General features: G+C 35.7%; 1 protein-coding gene across 1 annotated transcript in view; it reads right to left on the minus strand.

The window, feature by feature from the left end:
* The window catches only part of LOC122735047 (phospholipid-transporting ATPase ABCA3-like), a 226913-nt gene extending 211698 nt beyond the window's left edge, over positions 1–15215 (minus strand). The window contains exons 1-5 of the mRNA XM_043976297.1: positions 15144–15215; positions 12576–12656; positions 10671–10932; positions 8544–8671; positions 7589–7748 (exon numbers count right to left, since the gene is read on the minus strand). Coding sequence (XP_043832232.1) covers positions 7589–7748; positions 8544–8671; positions 10671–10932; positions 12576–12629 — 604 coding nt within the window. The 5' untranslated portion in view covers positions 12630–12656; positions 15144–15215. The remainder of the gene's footprint in view (positions 1–7588; positions 7749–8543; positions 8672–10670; positions 10933–12575; positions 12657–15143) is intronic.
* Positions 15216–26678: the final 11463 nt, after the last annotated feature.

Genomic DNA, 26678 nt, shown 5'->3' on the forward strand with positions numbered 1-26678 from the left:
AGGCTCTGGAGGCATGGCATGCCTAGGACTGGATCTGCGCTGCTTGCTGCGCTTCTTTCTCACCATGGTTCAGCAGATCTTCCCTGCCACCTTTTAAAGTCATCTTTGACTGGAAAATGGTCTCACTCTGTTCTTTTGTGGGTTCTGCTGATCCAGGAGTTGTCTTATGGCATTTTTTAGAGGTATGTGGATGGATCTGTTTAGGAGCTGTGAAGGTCACAGCCTGTCCTTTGCCATCTTGGCTCTGGTCCCCCTCCCCCTCCCCCGACTTTGTTCTCTTTTATGAAATTTCCCTCTCTTTCCTCTCATCTCTCTTTTAACAGATACAAAGGTGCGAAAAGAAGGAATTTGCTAGTTATATGTCATCTTTTAAGTAAAACAGCTTATTTACTCTTCTTCCAGATATTCTCTTATCTTGATCTAATTTTTGATTACTAGGGTTTTACTTTCTTCCTTTCTTTTTAATCTCTCCATGTTTCTCCCTGTAACATTTGAGTTTGTTTTGCTTATGACTCTTCACTTGCTTTTTCTGTCCTCCATGTTAACCCAGTCTCTACTCCCTTACCCTTGTCCCCTCCTATCTCTCTTCCAAGTTTAATGTATTTCTATATGCATGAAACTGTGTCCAATATTCCTTTATCTGATTTAGATGAAAGTAGAGTTCATGGGATGCCCACTTTCCCCACTCCTTCCTCTATGACTATATATTCTTTATCTAACACATTTTGATTATCAATTATTTCCTTTCCTTCTTCCTTCTTTCTTCCCCAGTGTAGTTCCCTGCACCCCTCATTTTTGTCTTCTAAGAACATTAAAACAGAACAATGCCACCTTTAAACCCCCTTTCATTTTAAACTTTTTCTATGATCCTTAAATATATTAGGGTCCTGAAAAATACTTCTTTCTTATCCCCCTACTGACATGAAAACAACTCATCCCCACATAATCCCTTTCAATTACACAGATACGTGTACCTAAGTTTTCTTAGTGGTTGTGTTTCCATTTAAAAATATCTACTCAGTCTGGCCATTTTACTGGGAATACTTAGAAATTCTCTATTATATTAAAGGTCTTTTTCTTTTTCTTTTTATCCAGTAGGATTATACTTGGTTTTGTTGGGTATTGTGATGTTTGAAATATAAACTGTGTGATCACCTTAAATTAGAAGCTTTATCACCAATCTTTGGGCATTAAACATTTATTAAAGTATACAGGTATTCACATGGAGTTCAGAAAGTTAAGAAAAAGCCTTTTTAGCCTAGAGTTCCAGCCTGGTCTGGTTCTTCCTCAAGTCCTCCACCACGAGCCTGCTTCAATCATGAACTCTCTAGCAAACTGATTGTGGAAGCTTTTTATAGGTCTGGAGCATGGGCGGTCCTTACACACTGCTTCAAGCTGGATTGGTCATCCAAATCCACTTGAGTTAAGTTCAAAGTCCTTAGCTTCTGGGAATAATACCTTCTTAAGGACTAGCCAGGTGTGCTTACAATCTAGTTAACTTGAAGTAGGCTAATCAGCAGTCAATCACTCTCACTTAATTCAATCAGTTTAGATTAATCTCCAGGTGGGCCTTTGAGTATCTGCTAAATCCCATTCTTTTATCACAGTATGTTATCCAGGATTTTCAGCCATTATGTCTTACCTTCTAGATATCAAGGCTCTGGGGCCTCTCTTGCTGTTACTAGGTTCTACTTGGTATTCTTATTACTGAGCTCAGAGGTTTCTCCCATGCTAAGTTCCTGTCACAGGCTTTCTGCTCCACTGGACCAAGCTAGCATTCGTGGAGGTTGTTTAGGATCCCTGGGCTCCAACAGTCACTGGCTTTGGGCTTTAGGGATGGCTCAGGCTGGACTGAGCTCAAGAAGTACTAGACTAGCCAGAAGCCTCCAAGGGCTGCCTAAACTCCTGACCCAAGCTTGTCTTTCTCAGGGTCTCCATATCCAGGGTTGGATGGGGAAGTTTATAGGTGATTTTTTCAATTTTTTCCAAAATGGTACATTTCTTAGCCCTACTAAAGTACATACAGGGGATATAGGTTCTTCTGTATTCTAACATGCCTCTAACAACCGCCTGTATTTTCTAACTAATACAAAATAGTTTTGATGATTACTGATTTATATTATTTGATGTCTGGAAGTGGTATTTCAATTCAATTCAACAAACATTTATTAAGCACATTCTATGTGCCAGGAACTGTGCTAAGTGCTAAGGATTAAAAAATAATTAAAAGACATCCCCAATCCTCATAGAGTTTACAGTCTAGTGGGGGAGACAATATGCAAATAAATAGGGGCAGCTAGGTGGCGCAGTGGATAGAGCACTAGCCCTGGAGTCAGGAATACCTGAGTTCAAATCCAGCCTCAGACACTTGACACTTACTAGCTGTGTGACCCTGGGCAAGTCACTTAACCCCCATTGCCCCACAAAAAAAAGAGTAAGAGCAAAAGGGAAAAACCTCAAAGAAGGAAAACAAAAAAAAGTAGAAATAGTGTGGTTCAATCTGCATCTAGATTCCACAGTTCTTTTATTTTTATTTTTTTGTATTTGGAGAGCATTTCCATCATGATAGTCCTTTGGAACTGTTCTCCTGGTTCTTATCATCTCGCTCAACATCAGTTCATGTGAGTCCTTCCAGATTTCTCTGAAATCTGCTTGACCATAATTTCTTCACATTGATTTTTTTCAAAACTTTGTGTTCCAAAATTCTCTTCCTCCCTCCCTCCTCAACCCTCCCTATGGAATCAAGAAATTCGATATAAGTCATACATGTGCAACCATGCCAAGGATCTTCACATTAGTCAAGTTGTGAAAGAAAACATACAGAAGTAACTTTAGAAAGAGGAACTAACAAATAAAATCATACTTCAATCTACACTCAAATACCATCAGTTCTTCCTCTGTTAATGGTTTGCATTTTTCATACATCCCTCTGATATCATCCTGCTCATCATTTATTTCACAGTTACTATTGCTAACTGTATTACCCTCCATCCTATTCCCTCCCCTTGATATTCATTCCATCTTCTCTCCTCTTTCACCCTATCCCTCCTCAAAATTGCCTTGCCTCTTACTGCCCCCTGCCTCAATCAGCCCTCCCCCTCCTTTACCTCTCCCCACCCTCTTCCCATTTCCCTCCCACTTTCCCTCTGAGCAAAATACATTACTATATCCACTTGAGTGTTCATGCTATTCCCTCTTTGAACCAACTCTGATTAAAGTAAGGCTCACTCACTCCCCCACTCCCTCCTCACTTTCCCCTTCACTCCATAAGCTTCCTCTTGTTTCTTCTATGTGAGCTCTTCCACACCGTTCCACCTCTCCCTTTCTCCTTCTTCCAGTGCATTTTTCTTATCCCTTAATTTTATTTTAAAGATGTCATTATGGATCTGTTAGGTGATACAGTGGACAAAGCACCAGCCCTTGATCCAGGAGGCCCTGAGCCCAAATCCAGCCCCAGACATAAGCCACCCTGTCCTGCCTGCCCCACAAAAACCAAGGACAAATGCTTTACAGATATAATCCCTTCACATTCAATCCACATCTGTGCCCTCTGTCTATGTATATCCCTTTCAGCTGCCCTAATACTGAGAAAGTTCTTATGAGTTGGAAGTATTATCTTCTCAAGTGAGAATGTAAACAATTTAACCTTTTAATGTTCTTCATGATTTCTTTTTCCTGTTTACCTTTTATTGATTCCCTAGGGTCTTGTATTTGAAAGTCAAATTTTCTATTCAGTTCAGATCTTTTCATCACAAATGCCTGGAAGTTCTCTTTTTCATTGAAGTCCCATTTTTCCCCTGAAACATTATACTCAGTTTTGCTGGGTAGGTTATTTTAGGTTATAGTCCCAGTTCCTTTGCCCTCTGGAATATCATATTCCATGCCCTCCAGTCCTTTAATGTAGAAACTGTTAAATCCTATGTTATCCTGACTGTGGCTCCACAGTATTTAAATTCCTTTTTTCTAGGTGCTTGTAATATTTTCTCCTTGACCTGGGATCTCTGGAATGTAGCTATAATATTCCTGGAAGTTTTCCTTTTGGGATATCTTTCTGGAGGTAATTGGTGGATTCTTCTAATGTCTATATTACCTTTTGCTTCTAGAATAGCAGGATAATTTTCCTTTACAATTTCTTGGAAGATGCTGTCTAGGCTCTTATTTTGGTCATGGTTTTCAGGTAGACTAATAATTTTCAAATTATCTTTCCTGGATCTATTTTCCAGGTCATCTGTTTTTCCAAAGAGATATTTCATACTGCCCTCTATTTTTTCATTCAGTTGGATTTGCTTTACTGTGTCTTGGTTTCTCATAAAGTCACTAGCTTCCGTTTGTTCAATCCTAATTCTTAGGCAATTATTTTCTTCAGAGAGCTTTTCTAATTCCTTTCCCATTTGACTTTTCAAGCTATTGACTTTATCTTATAACTCTCCTGCATTGCTCTCATTTCTCTTTGCATTCTTTTCTCCTTCTCTCTAAATCTTCCTTCTATCTCTCTTACTTTCTCTTCAAAGTCCCTTTTGAGCACTTCCATGGCCTGAGACCAATTCATATTTTTCTTGGAAGCTTTGGATGTTTGAGCTTTGACTTTGTTATTGTCTTCTTCTGTGGGTGTGTTCTGGTCTATCCTTCCCCCAGAGAAGCTTTCTATAGTCTGCTGTTTTCTTTGCCAACTTATCTCAAACTGGAAGTAGATGTCTGATTGAAATCTGATTCTCTATGGTCTGAAGCTTAGTGTGCCTGTGCCCCTCACCTACTGGGCCACCACAACTTGATTCAGTCCACTGGTTCAGAACCAGGGTGCTTCCCCCCAATCCTAGCAGAGACTACAGCCATTTCACCCTGGCCAACCACTGAATCCTCTCACTGGTCCACGAGCTGAGCCTCAGAAGAGGCCACTGGAGCTGAAGACTCAGAGGCGTCTGTTCCTGGGTGTGTCCAGGCCATGCACTGAGCTCCTTTTTCAGCCTGATCAGCAGGTGATCTCAATTGCTGTTTTTGGCTGGAAAATAGTCTCACTCTTCTTATGTGAGTTAGGCTGCTTCGGGGGTTTTTTCATGGCATTATTTGGGAGTGAGTGGATGGGTTTATTGGGAGCTTGCAGGAGTCACAGCCTCTCCTCCATAGTCTTGGCTCTGCCCATCAATGGTATTTTTAAGCATAATTGATACACAGTAAATATTTTTCTAGCTTCACATTTTTGTATTATATGTCCTTATTTTTAGAATAGTTTCTTGTATGCATTAAATTATTATATTTTGTTTTCTTAACCATTCTTCATTTTTAAAAATTTCACTAGATTATTCAATCCAAAGGCTTTATCCTAGCTTCTCTTCTTTCTCAGTCCTTCTGTCTCCCTCTCTCTGTCTCTGTGTATGTATTTCTCTCTCTCCACCACTCCTATCCTCCTCCCTGTACTGACCCCCATGGCTTCAGTTATAATCTCCACAAAGAAACCTACAAGAGCCATATAATCAGTTCTAGTTTTTCTAGTCTCTTTCTTGAGCTCCAGTTCTTCATCTCTAATTCTCTACTGAACATTTCAATCTGGATGTCCTGAAGGGATATTAAACTAAACATGTCAAAACATAACCCATTATTTCCCCCAAACCCATTCTTTTCTGTATTTCTATTCTTCTATTCTAGCCTTCCAGATTACAGAGTTCCTCCAAGTCATCTTTGAGAGCTTAGTCTTTTACCACACATATCTGACACTTGCCAACTCTTGTCAGTTCTACTTCTGCAACCTTTTTATCATCCCTCATTTCATCTACACTCACAAGGCTACCACCCTAATTAAAAGCTCTTATTTTTGTTGCAATAGTTTCCTAATTTATCTCTGATGAAAAGGTGGCTGTCATGTGTCTTATGAGGAAAATACATGTTAGATAAGCATGAGTTAACACATCAACAATATGGTACATCCAGAAAAAGGAAGAGGAAATCTGAATATTGTACATGAAGCTACTCTGGAAAGTGTTAAAGTAAGTGTCACTACAAGTTCATGGTGAAGAAACTAAATTGATTCTGGATCATTTTATAATTGAATCTATTCTGTAATTAATCCTATTCTGTATTACTGCCCCATTTTACATGATTGCTGAAGCCACATTTTGTTGTCTCTTTGCCTATGAGCTAAGTTTAGAAGTTCAGTTTTCCTGCTGATAACTTTTATGCTTGGCTCAAGGAAATCTGTTACCCTCTAGGGATGCAGGTGGAAATTAGGGAGTCTGATCTATTATCTTTATACCACCAAGCTATCCTTCAAGGATATCTGGTTTGTTATCCAAAGAATCTGTTCCACTATCTCTAACCCTGCAGGTAGTATCAAAAAATGAACATATTCAGTCACAGGAGGCAAAGAGGTAGTTTTTGCTATCCCCTTGTTCCCAATTTCCAACCAATCATGTGGGAATCATGTCCTCACCTCCCTTAATGCTGACAGCCCTATCACCAACTGTATCATTTTCTTCACCTACCCAGTTCTATTCTTTGTTCTATGCTTATAAAAAGGCACTATGCCTTCTTGTCTGGGTCACTTGTCTAAATGAGGTAGCCACTTGACCCACTTTGTTAACAGGTTCATACTCTGCTAATAATTGATAAAGCTTGTAATTCTGCACCTCAGTGTACCTTTATTAAATTCTAGTGAGACAACAGAAATCTAACCTTGTTATTTCAGTACTTAGTAATTCTATGTTTGCAGAGACTTTATAGAACATAACTGCCTTGAATAATGAGAATTAATTTTCTCTATCTCATATATACATAAGTGTGTGTATATATGTACATATATACAAAAACATAAAATTACAGTTTCTAACACAGAATAGAATGGAATTCCCATGACACCATATCTCACTTTCTATTTGCAGCAAGAAAAGAGCAGGTTGGAGGGTGTTAGTATATGTTGCAATTCTGTTAATAATAACAATAATAATAATAGCTAGCATTTATGTATCACCTGTTATGTTTTAGGCACTATATTAAACACTGTACAAATATTATCTTATATGATCCTCACAAAAACCCTGGGAGGTATATGCTACTACTAGCCCCATTTTACAGCTGAGGAAACTTGAGACAAGCTGAGGGTAAGTGACTTACTTAGGATCACACAACAATAAGTGTCTGAGGCCCAATTAGAATCTAGATCTTCCTGACTAAAGGCCCAGTGCTCTATATTCTATACCACTTAGTTGCCCCATCACTTATATTTGTAAAAAGTAAAATGATATCACTGTGTGATTTTTCTTTCTTTCTTTCTTTTTTTGGGGGGTTGGGCAATGAGGGGTAAATGACCTGCTCAGGGTCACACAGCTAGTAAGTGTCAAGTGTCTGAGGCCGGATTTGAACTCAGGTCCTCCTGAATCTAGGGCCGGTGCTTTATCCACTGCACCACCTAGCTGCCCCAATTTTTTTATTTTCTAAAGAACAAAATACATCAATATTATATTACTAAGTGTGATTCTCTCATTGTCCCCTGAAATTATGGAAATGAGTTAAAAAATTATTAACTGCAACCCAAATAAGATAAGTCAGTAAGCAGATAAACTATTATTTCAAATAAGCAAGCATAAAGTTTCCTTACCAGGATCTCCTCCATCAGGATATAAGGGTTCCCTGGGTCCTGGGGTTGGAAAGAGTGGAAAAAGTGTGGTAGTGTGCCAGCCTGTTGTTGATCTTCTAAAAAGAAGCTTCTTGACCTCAGGGTTCCGTGGAGAGTCATAAAGACGCAGATAGTACTTAACCTAGGAAAAGAAAATAGAAAAGTTTCTGTGAGATGCTGAAAGAGGACAAATCTAAAAGAAAAAAAATTAAAATTTATATAAGCAACTAGTTTTGACCAGCATCAAGAGGAAAAGATTGACCATAGAAAGTCTAAGTGAATCAATTTGGACTATCCAACAACAAATAATAGTAACCATACCCTGACGTAAACAAACAAACAAAAAATCAGTTATATCCACCTCAGTGGTAAAGATATTGGGCTTAAACTATTTCCCTCCTTCCAGCATTCCAAATTATTTCTCAGAAGCATTTCATGTTTGAGGCCCCCATAGACAAATGGACAGCCATTCCAAACAATAACAGTGGTTCCCTGATACTCACCTTAAAATAGGAACCATGTCCAAAATAGTCATCTACACACAAAAGTGTCCTTATCCCTTCTCCAAAAATAAGATTGAACCTGAAATGTTGAGAGATGACAACTAATTCTAGACTCAAGATTACTTAGTCTCAGTGGTCAATCAATTGATCACAGGTGATTCTGGATAGGCATGGATACCAACATGCATTTTCCCAGTACAAAAGAACTAGAAAGTAGCTTGAGAGATTCTCTTTTCTACATTGTCAGTCTAGCTAAATAACTTGATAGTTCAAAGGGATAGTGTTAAATATTTATGTAAGTCTTTAAGAATTAGATATTTAACCAATGCATAGGCTAAAGTAGGTAAAAACAGTGGCAAACTATATGACTGGGGGAACCCTTCCAAATGCTAGCATCAATTAATATGACTGGGCTTTAGGTATGACTTTCTCACCTTAAGCGGCAAGGGGTCATCACTTTTGAGAAAAATGTGGTCAAAAACAATGGCAGCCAGCACATAAGAAGAGTTATCATAATATTTAATGTACTTCTTAAAATCGTCCTCTGAGAGAAAGCCTTGAACTGCGGAGAAAGAAAATTCAAGTAGTGATCTGCCTGCTTAACCAGAGCAATGTCTCCCTTCTGCTTCAAGAGGTGTGGGAGTTACAGCCTATTTCACAGTCAAGGAAGATGAAAATTCAAGGGTTTAGAGGCTTTATACAACTTTCCCTTCATACCCACTTTACAGATGAGGAAACTGAGGCAAACAAGGTTAATGGACTTGCCCAGGGTCACACAGCTAGTAAGTATCCATGGCCAGTTCTCAACTCTTGACTCCATGCCCAGCATTCTATCCACTGCACCATTTAGCAGAAACATAGCTCCAAAATGCTTCTCAGAATGGTTGAATCAATTCACAGTTCCACCAACAGTGTACTAATGTGTTGTTTTCCTGCAGCTCTTTGACAATTGTCATTTTCTTATTCCATCTTTGCCAGTCTGATAGTAGAACCTTAGAACTGTCATAAGTTTTATTTCTCTATTTATAAGTGATTTGAATAATTTTTTTTTCAAATGGTTGTTGATAGTTTGGATTTCTTCCTTTGAAAATTGCCTGTTCATATGTTTTGATCTATTAGAAATGCTCTTAATCTTAAATATTTTCATCTGCTTCTTATATATATCTTGAATATGAGACTTGTATCAGAGAAACTTACTACAAAGCTTCCCATTTACTAGTTGCCCTTTCAGGTAGATTTAGTTTTAAAGCCTCCTAAGACAAGTTACCCTAACTACTCCCCTAGAAGCATGAATTGTTTGACTTTTCTTGATTTTCAGATATTCCACTATCAGGGACTTCTCTTCCCTACTGATACAATATCTATCAACTTTTGGCTTATAAAAATAATTTCTCCTAAAACCATGTATTCAATTGTATAATGATTTTATTTACAGAAGAAAAAAAGACATGTATAATACACATAAAAATGAGGAAAAGGCTTATTTAGCACAAAGAATAATTTTGTACTAGCAAAGCTTTAATATGATACTTCATTAATATCAGTGAATGAATTAATCAAGAAGGCAATTACAATTTAGATTCAATGGAAAGAGTTCTGTCTTTGGAGTCTGAGGTCCTGGGTTCAAATTCCAACATCTAATACTTAGTACCTGTGTGGCTTTGCACAAGTCTCTGAACCTTAGTCTATAAAAAAGAAAAGTTTATAGCAGATATAGTCTCTGAGGTCCTATTCTCTCTCTATATGGTCTTACAAGATAAGGTTTTAATGTCAATAACCTAAACGAGGCAAAAAACTATCTTCAACAAATTCATATGTATATTAAAATTTTCTATAAGAAAGCTAAAATGGTGCCACCTGTCTGTAATGTTCTCCCAACATGAATAAGTTGCAATAGATAACTTATATGTAGTTGGCTTCATAAAGGGAGAAAGAAAGAGAACAGGGCCAAACAAATGCCTATATATGTTGTTTTTTTAATGTGGTGAAAGAAGGTGAGTGTATTCTTAGAAAAAAACTTTTAATGTAAGAGAACAAACAAGGAAAAGGTATTGGAAAATTAATGTAGTGTAAAATCAAAAGGCATCAATAAAACTAAGAAACAAAACCAAATAAAAGCAAGGGAAAGACTGTTTCCATCTCCTCACTTAGCCTTGCCTCCAGGAGGCCCAAGAAGAATAGGAGGCAACCAGGCTACTTACTCATGGTAAATTCTTTCAGCTTCCTTCTCTACTTCCTGACTCAGTGAGTCCCATTACATATAAGGCCAAGGATCCTCACCAACTAAGTTTTAACTTCAGCATGTATAAAGATACCCTTCCATACTATCCTTATTGAACGTGCTATACATTCTGATATAAGAAGGTCTAAAAAAATCCTTTGATATGCATTTCAAACCCATGTACTATTCAGTTCACAAAGATACACTTATGACAAGCTTGGAATCTAATCTTAAGAGTCTTTGATTATGAGGTTCATATATAAGTCAAAGTACTTAAGAATATGGTATTTTATTAAGACCATGTTACATGAAACCACTACCTTCCCCTTCAGTTTCTAACCTCTGAAACTGATGTTTAAGTTCTTTTTCACTTCCTCAATGATATCCTTCACAACATCACTGTTGGAAGGAATATAAACCAGCTCCCACTGGCCATTCTTAGGAGAATTTTGGAAAAACATGGGTAGTTCATCAATGGACTGGCCATTGTACCGGAGAGAATCAATTTTTTGTGACTTAATAATCAGGCGAAGCCAAATTAAAATCCCCATAAACAGCAATGGTATAAGGATTTCCATGATTGTCACTATGATGTTCCGTTTCTAAAAAAAGAAATGAGAGTTTTGTGTTAATCCAAGAAACAAACCATATACAAGATATACAATAAGCACTTTTCCCTTGAGAAGTGCTCTTTTCCCTTAAATCTCCTTAATGCAAGTGTTTCCCAAGAATATCCCCTAGTCTTCCTCCTCTTTTTGTTTTGTTTTGTTTTTGTGAGGCAATCGGGGTTAAGTGACTTGCCCGGGGTCATACAGCTAGTAAGAGTCAAGGGTCTGAGGCCGGATTTGAATTCTGGTCCTCCTGAATCCAGGCCGGTGCTCTATCCACTGTGCCATCTAGCTGCCCCTAAGTTTGTTGTTTTTTTTTTTTTTTGTGGGGCAATGAGGGTTAAGTGACTTTCCCAAGGTCACACAGCTAGTAAGTGTCAAGTGTCTGAGGCCACATTTGAACTCAGGTCCTCCCAAATCCAGAGCTGGTGCTTTATCCACTGTGCCACCTAGCTGCCTCCTTTCCTCCTCTTTACATTTTCTGTTTTTCCAATTTCATTCACTCCTATGGATTCAACTACCACCTCTACATGAATGACTCCAAATTTTTATCTCCTCATTCAACCCATTGTTATGAATTTCCAACTCCCGTGACAACCTCTCTACCTAGTTAATATGACAACTATGTACACTCAAAATATTATCTTCTTGCCATCATCTATAGTACACCAACAATGGCTATTCCATTTTTGGGGGCAACTCAAGTTTAAAACTCATAGTTGTCTTTCCTTTCTCCCTTACATTCACTAACTAGGGCAAAGAAGACATTACACTTGGAATCTGAAAGACTCAGGTTTCAGTTCCAGCTATATCCCTAACTATGTGAGCTTGGGAAAGCCACTTGACTTCTTTTAGCTTTAGTTTCATCTATAAAATGAGGATCATACCACTTACCCCTTATAAAGTTGTGAGGATTAAGATATGCATAAATTGTAAAGTGGTATACAAAATTATTATAATACTAAGCTACCAAGTCCTATAGAATCTTTCCCCCAAAGCTTTCACATCTATTCCTCTGTTCAATCTGTCTAGAATACGTTCCCCTGTCTCTACCTGTCATGACTTTATCACTCAAGCTCCAGGTTTCTCAAATTTTTCTCTTCTAAGCCACAAATGATCTCTTCCTGCCCTAAATTTGCATAGAATTTTGTACTTCTTCTGTGATAGTACCTCATACTCTAGTTATCTTTGTGTGTGCTTTATCTGTCTGATTAGATCATAAACTCCTTGAACACAGAGAATGTTGATGTCTTACTCATTTTTGTAACTCCTGAAATATCTAGTAGTGTTTTCATCACAGGAAGATCATGGTAAATAATGAATAGTTAAGTCAATTAATAACTCTTCCTCCTGGGGGCAGCTAGGTAGTGCAGCAGATAGAGCACCAGCCCTGGAGTCAGGAGTGTCTGAGTTCAAATCCGGCCTCAGACACTTGACACTTACTAGCTGTGTGACCCTGGGAAAGTCACTTAACCCCCACTGCCCTGAAAAAACAAAAAACAAACAAAAAAAAACCTCCTCCTGCCTTAACCCATAATACCCAGAGGTCCCTTGCCTATAAAAAGTAGTTAGAATAACCTGGTATAACTTTTCCCCTTTGGAGCACCCCCTATGATTCCACAAATATTTATACCTACCTTTAAGATAAAATTCTTCCACAGAAGAAGTCTAAGTTGCTTGAACACTTCCATTCATCTATTCAGAAACAAAGCTCACCACTAGTTATGGACCAGAGAAAATATTAAGAATAATAACATGTTTAGTAGACAATTTGGACAAGAATGGAGAGGGAAAACAATAAAACATAATAGAGTTTTACTGTAAAATTCTTCTCCAAAATTGCTTACTATTCTTGTGCTCTTTCCCATTTCCTCAAAGTAAATAAAAGACCTAAACTAATTTTGAAAAATGAAAATAGGTATTTATATTTTTTCTTTTTTACCCAATTAAAACAATCATTCTATATGTATCTTCCCTATGATGGAACCTAGAAGCAGGGACACTCTTTCTTGTAGAAGTACTATCAGGAAGGGTATGATTTACTATATGTTTCCTAAAATTGTGGAATTTAGAAGTTTACCAGTAGCTCTATTCCACCTTGGCCCCAAGACAAGCCCAGATCTAAGAATGAGTGGCAGAGGGAAATGGAACTACAATATCAAGGAAAATGCACACTTGGCAGAGGCTTTTTGCTCTTTTCTTTCTTTTGTTGTTGTTGTTGTTATTGTTGTTTTAAGTGAGGCAATTGGGGTTAAGTGACTTGCCCAGGGTCACACAACTAGTAAGTGTTAAGTGTCTGAGGCTGGATTTGAACTCAGGTCCTCCTGACTCCAGGGCCGGTCTCTGTCCACTGCGCCACCTAGCTGCCCCTCGCTCTTTTCTTTTTAAAGCTATGTTTTAGAGATGCCAAAGGACCAAAGGTATCCCCTTTCCACATAAAGAAACCTAAATTCTCTTAGTCAAGAACATAATTCTCAGCATGCTTTAAGTAAATTTTCTATGATTATCTTTAAAAATGATTGGCTATTTTAGTTTCTAGCTTCAAAACCTAATGAAGATTTCTTAGGAAGTAAATTAACCTATCTAGATTAATAAGTAAAAATGACAAATAAAACGAAGCCCTAGAACAATTATCTTGATAAATTAAATAATATTAAGGCTGGGAGAAACAGGCAAAACACATGGCCAAATTACAGAAGGCATATGTCTGATTTATTACTTCACATAAGAGTCACTACAATTTTCTATTGAATTTATTCTGAATATTATTATTTTATCAAACAATTTAATTTAATTTTTAAAAATATATAGCCAACCTCTATTTTTTTTTTTTGCTAAAACATGTTCCTAGAAGCTATGTCACAAAGAGGAATATGACAAATAGGCTGTAACTGGGGTTTGTGCTCTTGATGAAGAGCAAGGTATCAAATAAAATCTACAATTGATTATGTCATAGATGCAACAATTAAATTTTATCATCTTAAATAGTAAAATTATAGCCCGAATACTAAAAGCTGGACACAAATATACTATACACTTAATTACACACAAAGATATATACGGTATGCACATAAACAATACAACTCTACACTATCATTTTTGACCCTAACTATAATATTCTATTTGTCAAAAAGAAACATGAAATTAATACTAATTTTGCCTGCCTTAGAAATTATATGAGATTTCTAAAGATGATTGGAATGATCCAGATCTGTTTTGTAAAATGTCTGGTCAAGTCTGCATTTTAACTTTTAGTTTTTGCTAAAAATGTTTTCTTGCAGCAAGCTGAGTCATTCACGATTGTTTCAGCGAACTTTTGACATAAGATGGTATCTTCCTGTCAGCAACCCTTCAAACAAATGAAAACTGTTGCAAAAAATAAAAGTTGTCTCTATTTTAACAATGGGAATTCTCCTCAGTATTTCAACGGCACATTGTAGGAATAAAAATTGGACAGGGGCTTTCATTTATACAGGGAACTCCCTCTACCAATGAAACTATACCTTCTCTGCAGCTTCTATTCTTAGAGAGTTAACTTAGAACTGAGGTGTCAAACTTGGGGTGAACCAGACAGATTATTTCTGTCCCAATTACACTGGGAAATGTTTAACAAAATAAATAAAATACAACTTAAATAATGTTAATTTACTTTATCTAAGTTAATATGTGCCCTGCCCCACCTCCCCCCAACAGAGATTCATTTCTATTTGAGTTTGACATCACTGACCTAAAGTATTGAGAAGGTTAAGTTGGGTTGCTTGGGTTAAACAGCCAGGAAGTATAAGAAGTAGAACCTGAACCCAAGTGTTTCTGACTTAAAGAACAGCTATCTATCAGCAAGTACCACATTAGAAAAATTAAGATAAATAAAAGGGGGGTACTTTTTGCAACTTTAAAGGATTTGTAGAATTTTTCAGTTCAACTTAATTACATCTTAAGAGAATTTCCACAGAAATAATCTCCTATTTTTTTATTTTATTCCTGGAAGTCAATGGAAAAGAAAGATTTAATAAATTAATATTGAATTTCCTGAAAATTATTTCATCTATATCTTTATGGAGATGTATCTCTATCTATCTATCTATCTATCGGTAAAGACCTACATTTTCTATCATAATACCTACCACAGTCTTATGTTTCAATCTAACTATTCCAAAGTAACACACTAAGAAATAGTTATAATAGAAAGAAATTAAGTCTCTGACCAATATATTGGATTGTTCCTCAACCGCACTGCATGGGATATCTTGTACATCAATAGTTTGTCTTCTTCCTGTTGAGAGTGGTGTGAAGGAGTATATTTGTTCACAAGTAGGTACAAGAAAAGCAGCACTTTTACAAACTTTACCATATGACTGACTATCTTCTATCTGGGGACGAATCAATGTGAAGATGAATTTCCACCCAGTTCTCTTCAATAAAGATTACCAATAAACCATTATATTCAACTATAAGTATTTGTTTGTTTTTATAAATTCAAATTGTTGTGCCACAAGTTTACATTTTAAAATGTAGTCTGGGTATTGTTTTTCTTATACATACACATGACATGAAAAAATTAATTAGGTAGAAAGGTCATTGTTACCCACATTATTTTATTATTAAAAATTAAACACAAAATGTCCAGACTGAGATAAAAGTATAAAATTGAAAAGACATTAATATTTTGTAGAATAGAATAACTATACATTAACAACCAAATATCTTTCTCCCTCAGAAGAAAACTGGCACACAGTTTTAGCACATAGAATTCAACATATAATCACATCAATAGTCAGTGTTTTCCAAATACTACTTTTAATAATGCTACTCTACTTCTTGATTCAGTCATCTTATCCATTGTCTTGTACCCTAATTAGCCAAGAAGATTATAGGGAAAAGGCCATTTTCCTGGATAAAAATATTTTTCCTTCTAAGTTTTTTTAAGGAATATGAAAATTTCTAGCTGAGGTTTTCTCCTGCCACTGTGATAAGAAAAAAAATACCCTATTTCAGTCTTTATCTTGAGCTTCCAGACATTGTTTGCTTAAAGTAAGTAGGTCAGTCTTATTGAAGTCTGCAAAAACCAAGTTTGGGACAAAAAACACAGTTACAATTTTGACCAGTTAACTCCTGAGGCAAGTAACCTTACCTTTCTCTTCTGTTACTTGTTTCTTGATGTATAAATACTTATCTTCCCCTCCAATTTTCTGTAAAATTCCATTGTTCTTATATCACTTAGAATTCACATTCTATATAAAGGTGCTGAAACTGATACCCTGGCCTCTCTGACCACTAAATACTTTCAGTGCTGCCTGCACTCAAGAATGATAAACTGCAGTCTCTATCACTGTTACTGATTGGCGGCAGAACCTAGTCAGTGGAAGCCTGGATAATTCTGTCACAACTCCTGGCACACCAGTTGAGACAAAAGTTAGTTCAAGTTATACAGTCTGAAACTCCTTCTGTCTGTAAAAAGAGGATTTTACTTAGGGAGATTTCTAGGCAGGAGAAAACAACTGGCCAGTAAAGTTGCAGTCCTATTTTAAAATGTCAAAGATAGGTCAGTGTTTTGTGTATTTGTCTGTGTTGTCTGTTTAGCTTTTGTGCCTGAATAATACAATAGACATAATAATTATTCATAAATCATTAGACTCTGGGGTGATAAATCAAGCAGTTACATCAGTGCCCTGAGAAGCATAGTACTATGATTCAGGATTCAAAAGCAAGGAATTGGCCTAGAAACTTGATGCCTTAAAGGAAGGGGCTCTTCTCTCCTCATTCTGGGTGAACAGGATTCTTCCAAATCCTGTACCTCTTCACCTTATTTCCCATAGGCAAATAACCAAGAGACCTATTTGCAACTATTGTACTGTCTTAGCTACCTTTCCTTTCTAAATTCCTGAGTAGGACTGGCTTGGTCTAATCTAACATAAATTTCAAGTAGTCAAGAGAATCCCTATCATGAATAATATAAATCTAATGTCTCCATTGTACCTTATATAGTTAGTAATCATTATTCCTCAGACTCTAGTAACTTTGGTCTAGTTCTGCCAGTTCTGGTTTGGGACAATCTGCCTGTAGGTTCAGATGCTAAATAATTCCTTGTCTAGTCTACTCCTAATCTGGGATCTATCCCTTCTAGAGACATCCCTTTGGATTGTCTCCCAGTGAACTGAAAGACAGTTCCTTTCAAAGAATCTAGTTTGTCTAAAACCTGGTTTTGACATCTTTGTGAAAATTTCTGTACCAGGTTAACTTTTGAAACTAGACATCATCACTGACCCCAGGGAGATTTTATTTTTTGGTGGGGCAATGAGGGTTAAGTAACTTGCCCAGGGTCCCACAGGGTCAAGTATCTGAGGCTGGATTTGAACTCAGGTCCTCTTGAATGCAGGACTGGTGCTTTATCCACTGTGCCACCTAGCTACCCTGGAGAATTTTTTTAATTTGAAGTACTGTACACTTAGGCTAATCATTGAAGCTTCATACCCAAATAAGATCTTCCTGGTATTTGTAGTTACTGCAATTCTGGCATTAAATTCACCTTCCCAATTAACAGGGATTTCCATTGTCCCTTTGATTAAGCCTTCTGAAAGAGATTCATTTTCAAAACAAATAGAAAAAGAGTGGGAACCTTTTTGCCAAAAATTTCAAAACTAAAGAAATAATCTCATCTTTGTGCTCCTAATTCTAGCCAGTTTGGGAATGTACAGAGAAAGAGAAAAGAAATCCTTCTTTTGTAGAAATTTACAGCATTGAAAAGTAGAGACTGAATTATTTTATCTAAAAGAAAATCTGTTTACCATGCATTCCCAAATTATAGTAAAAATATGGTTTAGGGGGCAGCTAGGTGGCACAGTGGATAGAGCACTGGCCCTGGAGTCAGGAGTACCTGAGTTCAGATCCGGCCTCAGACACTTAACACTTACTAGCTGTGTGACCCTGGGCAAGTCACTTAACCCCAATTGCCTCACTAAAAAAAAAAGAAAAAAAATATGGTTTAAATACTTTTACAAATACTGAAATATCCTAACGGCTTTTTTATTGGGTTGCAGTCACCTAGGAATTTTTCATTTAAACAATATACCCCTCTATCACTCTTTCTTATCACCCTAAAGAGTTACAGATTAAGGAAAGACAGTGATTTCACCGACTAGACAACAAACAGAAGCCAATTTGAAGGTTTTATCTCCAGTGAAGTCCAAAAACAGGGAGAAAAACAGTTTTGCTATTTAAAAGACTGATATGGTACTTTAAACCCATCTATTATTAACTCTCCTCTTCACCTTGTTAAGAGAAATGTGTTTAAATCAGGAAGCAAATAATTTAAGAAAAAACAAAATTTAATTGAAGATTTTACCTCACCATTTTGTTTCTTTTGTGAATGATTTAACAGAACTTAATTGTGTAGGTGAATTAGAAGCAAAGTCAATTAAGAGGAATTGAAATAGATTAAGCATTTGCAAGCTTTTAAAAGCCCATATTGGAAAAGTTTTGTCTGAACATTGTGGTCTGAGAAGTTTGTTCCAGTGAGGCAGGAGATCTTTTAAGACTGTAGAGCCCTCTGTCAAGATATAACTGGTTGGCTTATCCTGTTGCTTAATAATCTCTTAACTGTTGCTTTGTTCTCTAAGGTTATTTTTTTTCCTGAGGAAAAGATATTTTCCCCAAACATAGAGAAGTTTCTATTTTGATCAGAGAGAAATAAAAGTTTTGTAATTAACTGATGCTATATAATATGCTAATTTGCATAAAAAAAGATTCAGTAAAGTGAAGAAAACTAGTTCTATACATATACCTGGGATATTATTGGGAAATAAAGATGTTAAAGATTGAGAAAGCAGTGAAGGAAAATGAGACATTAAAACATAATGTGAGAAGAGGGGTGCAATTCTGAAGTTTGCAGGACTTTAATCAAAGTCTACATGAAGAAAGGCAAAGAAAGTCAGAAGCCACTTGTACTGAAAGACGGTGGGCATGAAGTTCAATTAGAGGGAATTTGACTTCCCTAAAAAGGGCAAGAGTATAGAAATAGCAATTTTCATGTGAGTTGGAACAATAAAAAGGCTTCATCTTTGCCAGCTCTCAAAATGTCCAATACAGGTCAAAAGACAAGCTTATTTTCAAAAAGTTTAAGCAAGATTTAGACCTCATGTGGGTAAGAGAAAAATAGGAAGTTTTTTTTATGCTTGTAAATCTGTGAAACACTATTTTGAGAAATGTTTGTTAGAATAAGTTTTGAGATTTCTTATGATCTCTGAGCTTATTTCAACATTATTCTATCCAATTACAACATTTAATAAGCGAATATAGAAATAAATTTGCAACACGGATTTGAATGAAATATAGTAAAATTCTGTCCTTGAAGAACCAATAGAAGGGTATATTCTGATCTTTGTGTGAAGAATATGCATTCATGATCTCGTTACCTCAAAACAGAGGCTATATTTGCAATTTCCATGTTTCAGGAGAGCTGAGAATGTAGTCCAAATGCAGGAGTTGAAAATTCAAGACTGCCACATTATTCTTTTGTAGTAGACTTATTAAAAGTAGTAGGGTGGGGCAGTTAGGTAGCGCAGTGGATAGAGCACCAGCTCTGGAGTCAGGAGGACCTGAGTTCAAATCCGACCTCAGACACTTAACATGTACTAGCTGTGTGACCCTGGGCAAGTCACTTAACCCCAATTGCCTCACTAAAAAAAAAAAAAAAGTAGTAGGGTAGGGGGTAGCTAGGTGACGCAGTGGATAGAGCACTGGCCCTCAATTTAGGAATACCTGAGTTCAAATCTGGCCTCAGACACTTGACACTTACTAACTGTGTGACCCTGGGCAAGTCACTTAACCCCAATTGCTCTGTTAAAAAAAAAAAAAAGGAGTAGGGTAGTATAATTTGAAGGGTTGCCAACAAATGACCCTTGGGAAACTTGAGAATCTATATGGTACCATTTATGATTGCAAATCCAGATTAAATTTGTTTGTTCTAAAATAAATTATAATGCAGTCTGAGAGAAATGATTATTAAATAACCAATTATTGGGGAGATTTGGTTTTTTTTTTCATTTTTCCTACTTCCTTTTTCAAAGTCCAGTCTTTCAGGGAGATCTCTGACCTTTCCCCAAAATTTATCCCACCTTGACCATCTTATCTAGTTGGAGGTGTTGCCCAACCCAACCAGAAAAAAAACATTACAAAGAAAATCTAATCTGGGTGAATTCTGGTCCATTGTGTTCCACTCAGGCAGGCTTCAGTAGAGGGAAATCTTTGTCTAGGTTGCCTATGTCTGGGAGTAAAAGTGACATAATCAAAGTCACATTCTCCCAGCCACTCATTATAATATTTATTCTTCTCATTAATTGTTAACCAGTCAAAGTTGACTGCCACAATCAAAAATACCCACTCTTTCAAGGGTATATAAGCATCAAGAAGCCACCATAATCCATCTTTGGTCCATGTGAGACAGCCAAATGACCAATTCTTTTATTAATCACTCACTAGCCATAATTAATGAAATGATTGATTACCAAGAAATTATGTCTCTCTAACTTTTTATACATCACAAGTCTTGTTTAAAATGAGATTTTTTTCTCTTTGAACAATTATAATATTTGAACCTCCATATGTAAAACATAACTTGATGAAAAATACACTTGAGTTGCATTAAGGTAAAATATTTATAGATCATAAAACTATAAATTATAAGTGTAATCTATCAAAATTAAGTCACTGAAATCAATGGAACTGGCTAACATATTAAATACTTTAAAATTCAAAAGTTTATGCTGGGTTTGGTTAAATTAATTAGAAAAATTAATAATAGTATGGTTGACCTGTGTCCTGAATAGTGATGCTATTGGTCACCTTTATAACTATAAGTATAATTGGATAATAATTATTCTATACTGGTCTCTGAATGCAACTAGTATAGAATGTCTAAATTGATAGGCAAATGAAATGTGTTCTTTTTTTTGCAAAAAGAGTCAGAAATGCGTTCAACTGGATTAATGTCATTAGACTGAAAATAAATTTTTGTTTTAAATCCATGATATTGTTTTATGTGGTTATTATGTTCCTACTATTTTATATCATAATTTTGGGAAGAAATCATATTAAAATGCTGTTCATTTGAAAAAATTAATACCTAGACAATGATGCAATTTTATTATTAGAACACTAATATCTCTTTTGATTTGAATTCTATACAATTATGAAGTTGAGTTATCACTTATTAGAGACTTTTGTCACTATGTTTAAAAAGTTTTAAACATTTGCTTGGATATAGTTTGCTGTAAAATCAATAATAATAACTTAGTATTGGGGAAAAGTACATAAGGCCTCGTAAACTCTCACTATCTGTAACATTCTTTGCCAGGTCCTCTGGATCTTCAGTCTGTGAAAGAAGGAGCTGTAAGAATGTGTATGACTAATGAGAGTCTTGTAAATTCTAAAATACTGAATTGGCTTACTGAGGAAGTAAAAGCCACCCTTCAATACAAATAAATGCCCATAACCAAAGTGAGGAATGACTTAGGTCTGCTAATGGTATAGTAGTGGTTTATATGATGATTTGTATGATTACTTGATAATAAAAATGATGAAATTACACCTGGAATAGTATAAACTGAAGTGACATCTTTTAACTTAGGATCAATAGATCCCCATTAAAGGGATTTATTCTTTTTGCTGTAGTCATTTTTGTTTTTTGGGTTTTGTTTGTTTGTTTTTGCAGGGCAAGGGGGTTAAGTTACTTGCCCAGGGTCACACAGCTAGTAAGTGTCAAGTGTCTGAGGCTGGATTTGAACTCAGGTACTCCTGAATCCAGGGCCAGTGTTTTATCCACTGCGCCACCTATCCGCCCCCTATAGTCATTTTTAATACCTTGTAATATATAGGCTATCAGAAACCAGTGTTTTTCTGTGTTATGAATGAAATATCATATATTCACATCTTGTATAAAACTCCAGAATATGATTATTTTCTTAATTTCTAAAGCTTCATTTTTAAAAACAGGTTATTTAAACTATAAAAGAAAAATGATGACTGGCTTTTGGAAAGACTTTGTACAAAACTTTAGATAAATGTTTTCATTTATTGTTGTTTATTGTTACCATATCAACATAAAAAACAAATCTATGCTGCTCTAAACTCTAAGTAGTGGAACTTGCTGTATGAAGTAAAACTATGACTTTTTCTGAGTTTTGAATTCTGGTATAAGTGTTTGATTGCTGCTAATCCAGTATTCCACATGTTTTGTGTTATTTAAAAATATATTTAATATTTTATTTCCCCTAACTACATATAAAGATGTTTAAGATTCTTTTCTCAAAAAAAAATTTGAGCTCCAAATTCTGTTTCAACTCTTACACCTCCCTGACATGGTCAGCAATTCGATATAGGTTATACATATGCAATAATGCAAAGAATAGTTCCATGTTAGCCATGTGGTAAAATAAAACAAAAAAAAAGCAAAGTTTTAAAAAGTATGCTTTGATCTGCATTCAGACTCCATCAGTTCTTTGGAGATGGATAGCATTTTTCATCATAAGTCTTTCAGAATTGTCTTGGATCACTGTATTGCTGGGAATAGCTAAGTCATTCATAGTTGATCATCATATTGCTGTCACTCTGTACAATGTTCTCCTGGTTCTTCTCATTTAATTTTTGTACCAGTTCATGTAAGTCTTTCCAGGTTTTTCTGAGAGCATTTTCCTTGTTATTTTTTTATAGCTCAATACCATTCCATCACAATCAGATATATTCATCCATTCCCCAACTGATAGCTATTGCCTCAATTTGCCATGACAAAAAGAGTTGCTATAAATATTTTTTGTACATAGAGGTCCTTTTCCTTTTCCTTGTTTTTTTTTTTTAAATCTCTTTGGGATACAAACTTTGTAGTAGTATTGCTGGTTATGTGTGGCTTTATAGCCCTTTGGGCATAGCTCCAAATTGCACTTCAGAATGGTGGATCACTTCACATTCCCAGCAACAGTGCATTAATTAGTGTCCCAATTTTCCCGTGTCCTCTCCAATATTTATTATTTTCATTTTCTTTCACATTAACCAATCTGATAAGTGTGAAGGGGTACCTCAGAGTTGTTTTAATTTGCATTTCTCAAATCAATCGTTATTTAGAGCATTTTTTCATATGACTATAGATAACTTTGATTATTTCATCTGAAAACTGCCTGTTCATATCCTTTGACCGTTTATCAATTGGGGAAATGACTTGTTCTCTTCTACATTTGAGTCAGTTCTCTATATATCTGGGAAATGAGGCCTTTATCAGAGACACTAACTGTAACAATTGTTTCCCAGTTTTCTGTTTTCCTTCTTTTTTTTTTTCCTTTTTGGGGCAATGAGGGTTAAGTGACTTGCCCAAGGTCACAAAGTTATTAAATGTCAAGTATCTGAGGCCGGATTTTAACACAGGTCCACCTGAATTCAAGGCCAGTGCTTTATCCACTGTGCCACCGAGCTGCCCCCCTCTACTTTCCTTCTAATCTTGGTTGCAATGGTTTTGTTTCTGCAAAAGGTTTTTAATTAAATATATTCAGGGGCAGCTCGGTGGCACAGTAGATAAAGCACTGGCCTTGGATTCAGGAGGACCTGAGTTCAAATCTAGCCTCAGACATTTGACACTTAACTAGCTGTGTGACCCTGGGCAAGTCACTTAACCCTCACTGCCCTGCAAAAACAAAAAAAATTAATTAAAAAAATTTAAAAATTAAAAATTAAATGTATTCAGAATTGTTCATTTTACATCTAATAATGCTCACTATCTCTTGTTAGGTCATAAATTCTTGCCTTCTATATAGATCTGACAGGTAAACTATTCTTTGCTTTCCTAATTTGCTTATAGTATTACCCTTTATGTTTAAATCATGTACCCAATTTGATCTTATTTTGGTAACAGTGTAAGATGGTGGTCTACACCTAGTTTCTGTCATACTGTTTTCCTAGGAGTTTTTGTCAAACAGTGAGTTCTTGTCTCAAATGCTGGGGTCTCTGAGTGTATCAGACAGTAGATACTATGGTCATATACTACAAAATCTTGTATATCTAATCTATTCTCTATTCACCCACCACTTTATTTCTTAGCCAGTATCAGATAGTTTTGATGATTACTGCTTTATAATACAATGTGAAATCTGGTACTGGTTGGCTACCTTCCTTCACATTTGTTTTAATTAACAATCTTGATATTCTTGACCTTTTGTTCTTCAAGGTGAATTTTGTTAGGATTTTCTCTAACGCTGTGAAATAATTTTTTTGGTAGTTTGGTATGGCACTGAATAGGTAAGTTAATTTAGGTGGAATTGTCATCTTTATTACATTAGCTCAGCCTACCCATCAGCAATTAATGTTTTTCCAATTGTTTTGATCTGACTTTATTTCTATGAAAAGTATTTTGCAATTGTGTTCCTGCAGTTCCTGGGTTTGTCTTGGCAGGTAGACTCTCAAGTATATCATACTGTCTATAGTTATTTTAAATAGAATTTATCTATCTCTTGCTGCTGGATTTAGTTGGTAATATATAGAAATGCTGAAGATTTATATGGATTGATTTTATATACTGTAGCTTTGTTAAAGTTGTTAATTATTTCTACTGTTTTTTTCATTGAATCTCTAAGTATACCATCATATCATCTGCAAGAGTGATCATTTTGTTTCTTTACTACCTATTCTAATTCCTTCAATTTCTTTTTCTTATTGCTATTACTAACATTTCTAGTTTATATATATATATATAAAAATTTGTTTTTGCAGGTCAATGAGGGTTAAGTGACTTGCTCAGGGTCACACAGCTTAGTAAGTGTCAAGTGTCTGAGGTCAGATTTGAACTCAGGTCCTCCTGAATTCAGGGCCGGTGCTTTATCCACTGTGCCACCTAGCTTCCCCCTCTAGTACAATGTGATGATAATGGACATCCTTGCTTTCCCCTGACTTAATTGGGAAGGCTTTTAGCTTATCCCCATTACAGATAATATTTGCTGGTGGTTTTAGATAGATACTATTTATCATTTTAAGGAAAGCTCCATTTATTTCTATGCTCTCTAGAGTTTTTAATAGGAATTGGTATTTTGTCAAAAGTTTTTTCTGCATCTTTTGAGATAATCATATGATTTCTGTTGGTTTTGTTATTTATATGGTCAATTATGCCAATAATTTTCCTAATAATGAACCAGCCCTACATTCCTGGTATAAATCCCAACTGGTTATAGTATATTATCCTGCTGATATATTGCTGTAATATCCTTGTTGGTTTTTATTTTACATTTTTGCATCAATTTTCATTAGGGAAATTGGCCTATAGTTTTCCTTCTGTTTTGGCTCTTCCTGAATTAGGTATCAAAACCATATTTGTGCCATAAAAAGAATTTTGTAGGATTCCTTCTTTGCCTATTTTCCCAAATAGTTTATATAGTATTAGAATAAATATAGTAATTAGAATTAATTAGAATGTTCTTTAAATGTTTGTTAGAATTCACTTATAAATCTATTTGGCCTTGGGGAATTTTTCTTAGGGAGTTCACTGATGACTTGTTTATTTTCTAAGATGGGGTTATTTATGTATTCTATTTCCTCTTCTGTTAATCTGGGCAATTTACATTTTTGTAAATATTCATTAATTTTATTTAGATTGTCAGATTTATTGGCATATAATTAGACAAAATAGCTTCCAATTATTGCTTTAATTTTCTCTTTGTTAATGGTGAATTCATCCTTTTCATTTTTTATACTGGCAATTTGGATTTCTTTTTAAAAAATATAATTAGCTAATGGTTTATCCATTTTATTGTTTTTTTTATAAAACCAGCTCTTTTAGTTTTATTTTTTAGCTTAATGGTTTTCTTACTTTCAATCTTATTATTCTCTCCTTTGATTTTCAGGATTTCTAATTTGGTTTTGAACTTGGGATTTTTGATTTGTTATTTTTCTAGTTTTTTTTTAATTGCATGACCAATTCATTTATCTACTGTTTCTCTATTTTGATGTAAGCATTTAGAAGTATAAATAGTGTGTTGTCTCACTGTCATTCTCTTAAATGAAATTATTGATTGCTTCCAAAAATATTTAGTTTTAGATTAATTTCCAATTAATTTTTATTCTATCTTTTCATGACCCTTTATTAAATGTAATTTTTATTGCATAATGACCTAAAACGGATGCATTTAATATTTCTGCTTTTCTGCACTGGATTTTGTGTAGGTGCCATGTACCACTGAGAAAAAGGTGTATTTCTTTCCATCTTGATTCAATTCTCTCCAAAGGTCTATCATATCTAACTTTTCTAAAATTCTATTTACCTCTTTAACTTCTTTCTTATTTTGTGGTTAGATTTATCTAGTTCTGAGAGCAGGAAGTTGTCTCCCACTAGTATAGTTTTACTGTACATTTCCTCTTGTAACTCATTTAACTTCTTTAGAAATCTGGATTCTAGAGTAAGCTCTCAGAACTCACACCATGAGCACTCCAAAAAAACCTCCATATAATTCCATAGGACAATTCATAGAGCAGCAAACCCCACAAAATTACAGGCTAAGGTCAGTTTCCAGCCAAAGATAACCTAGAAGGTCAGCAGAAGGGAGCTGCTGTGCTGAGGCATGAGTGGAGCCCAACCCCACAGTCACACAGACAGATCCAGTCCCAGTTAGGCTGAGCCAGGGAAAGAGACCCCTGGAGCCTCTGAATCAGCTGCAGTGCTAGTGGCTCATGGTCTGGTGAGAAGGCTGAGTGGTTGGCAGGGAGGAGATTAC

Source organism: Dromiciops gliroides, chromosome 1 (genome assembly GCF_019393635.1).
Source record: "Dromiciops gliroides isolate mDroGli1 chromosome 1, mDroGli1.pri, whole genome shotgun sequence".
NCBI lineage: Eukaryota > Metazoa > Chordata > Mammalia > Microbiotheria > Microbiotheriidae > Dromiciops > Dromiciops gliroides.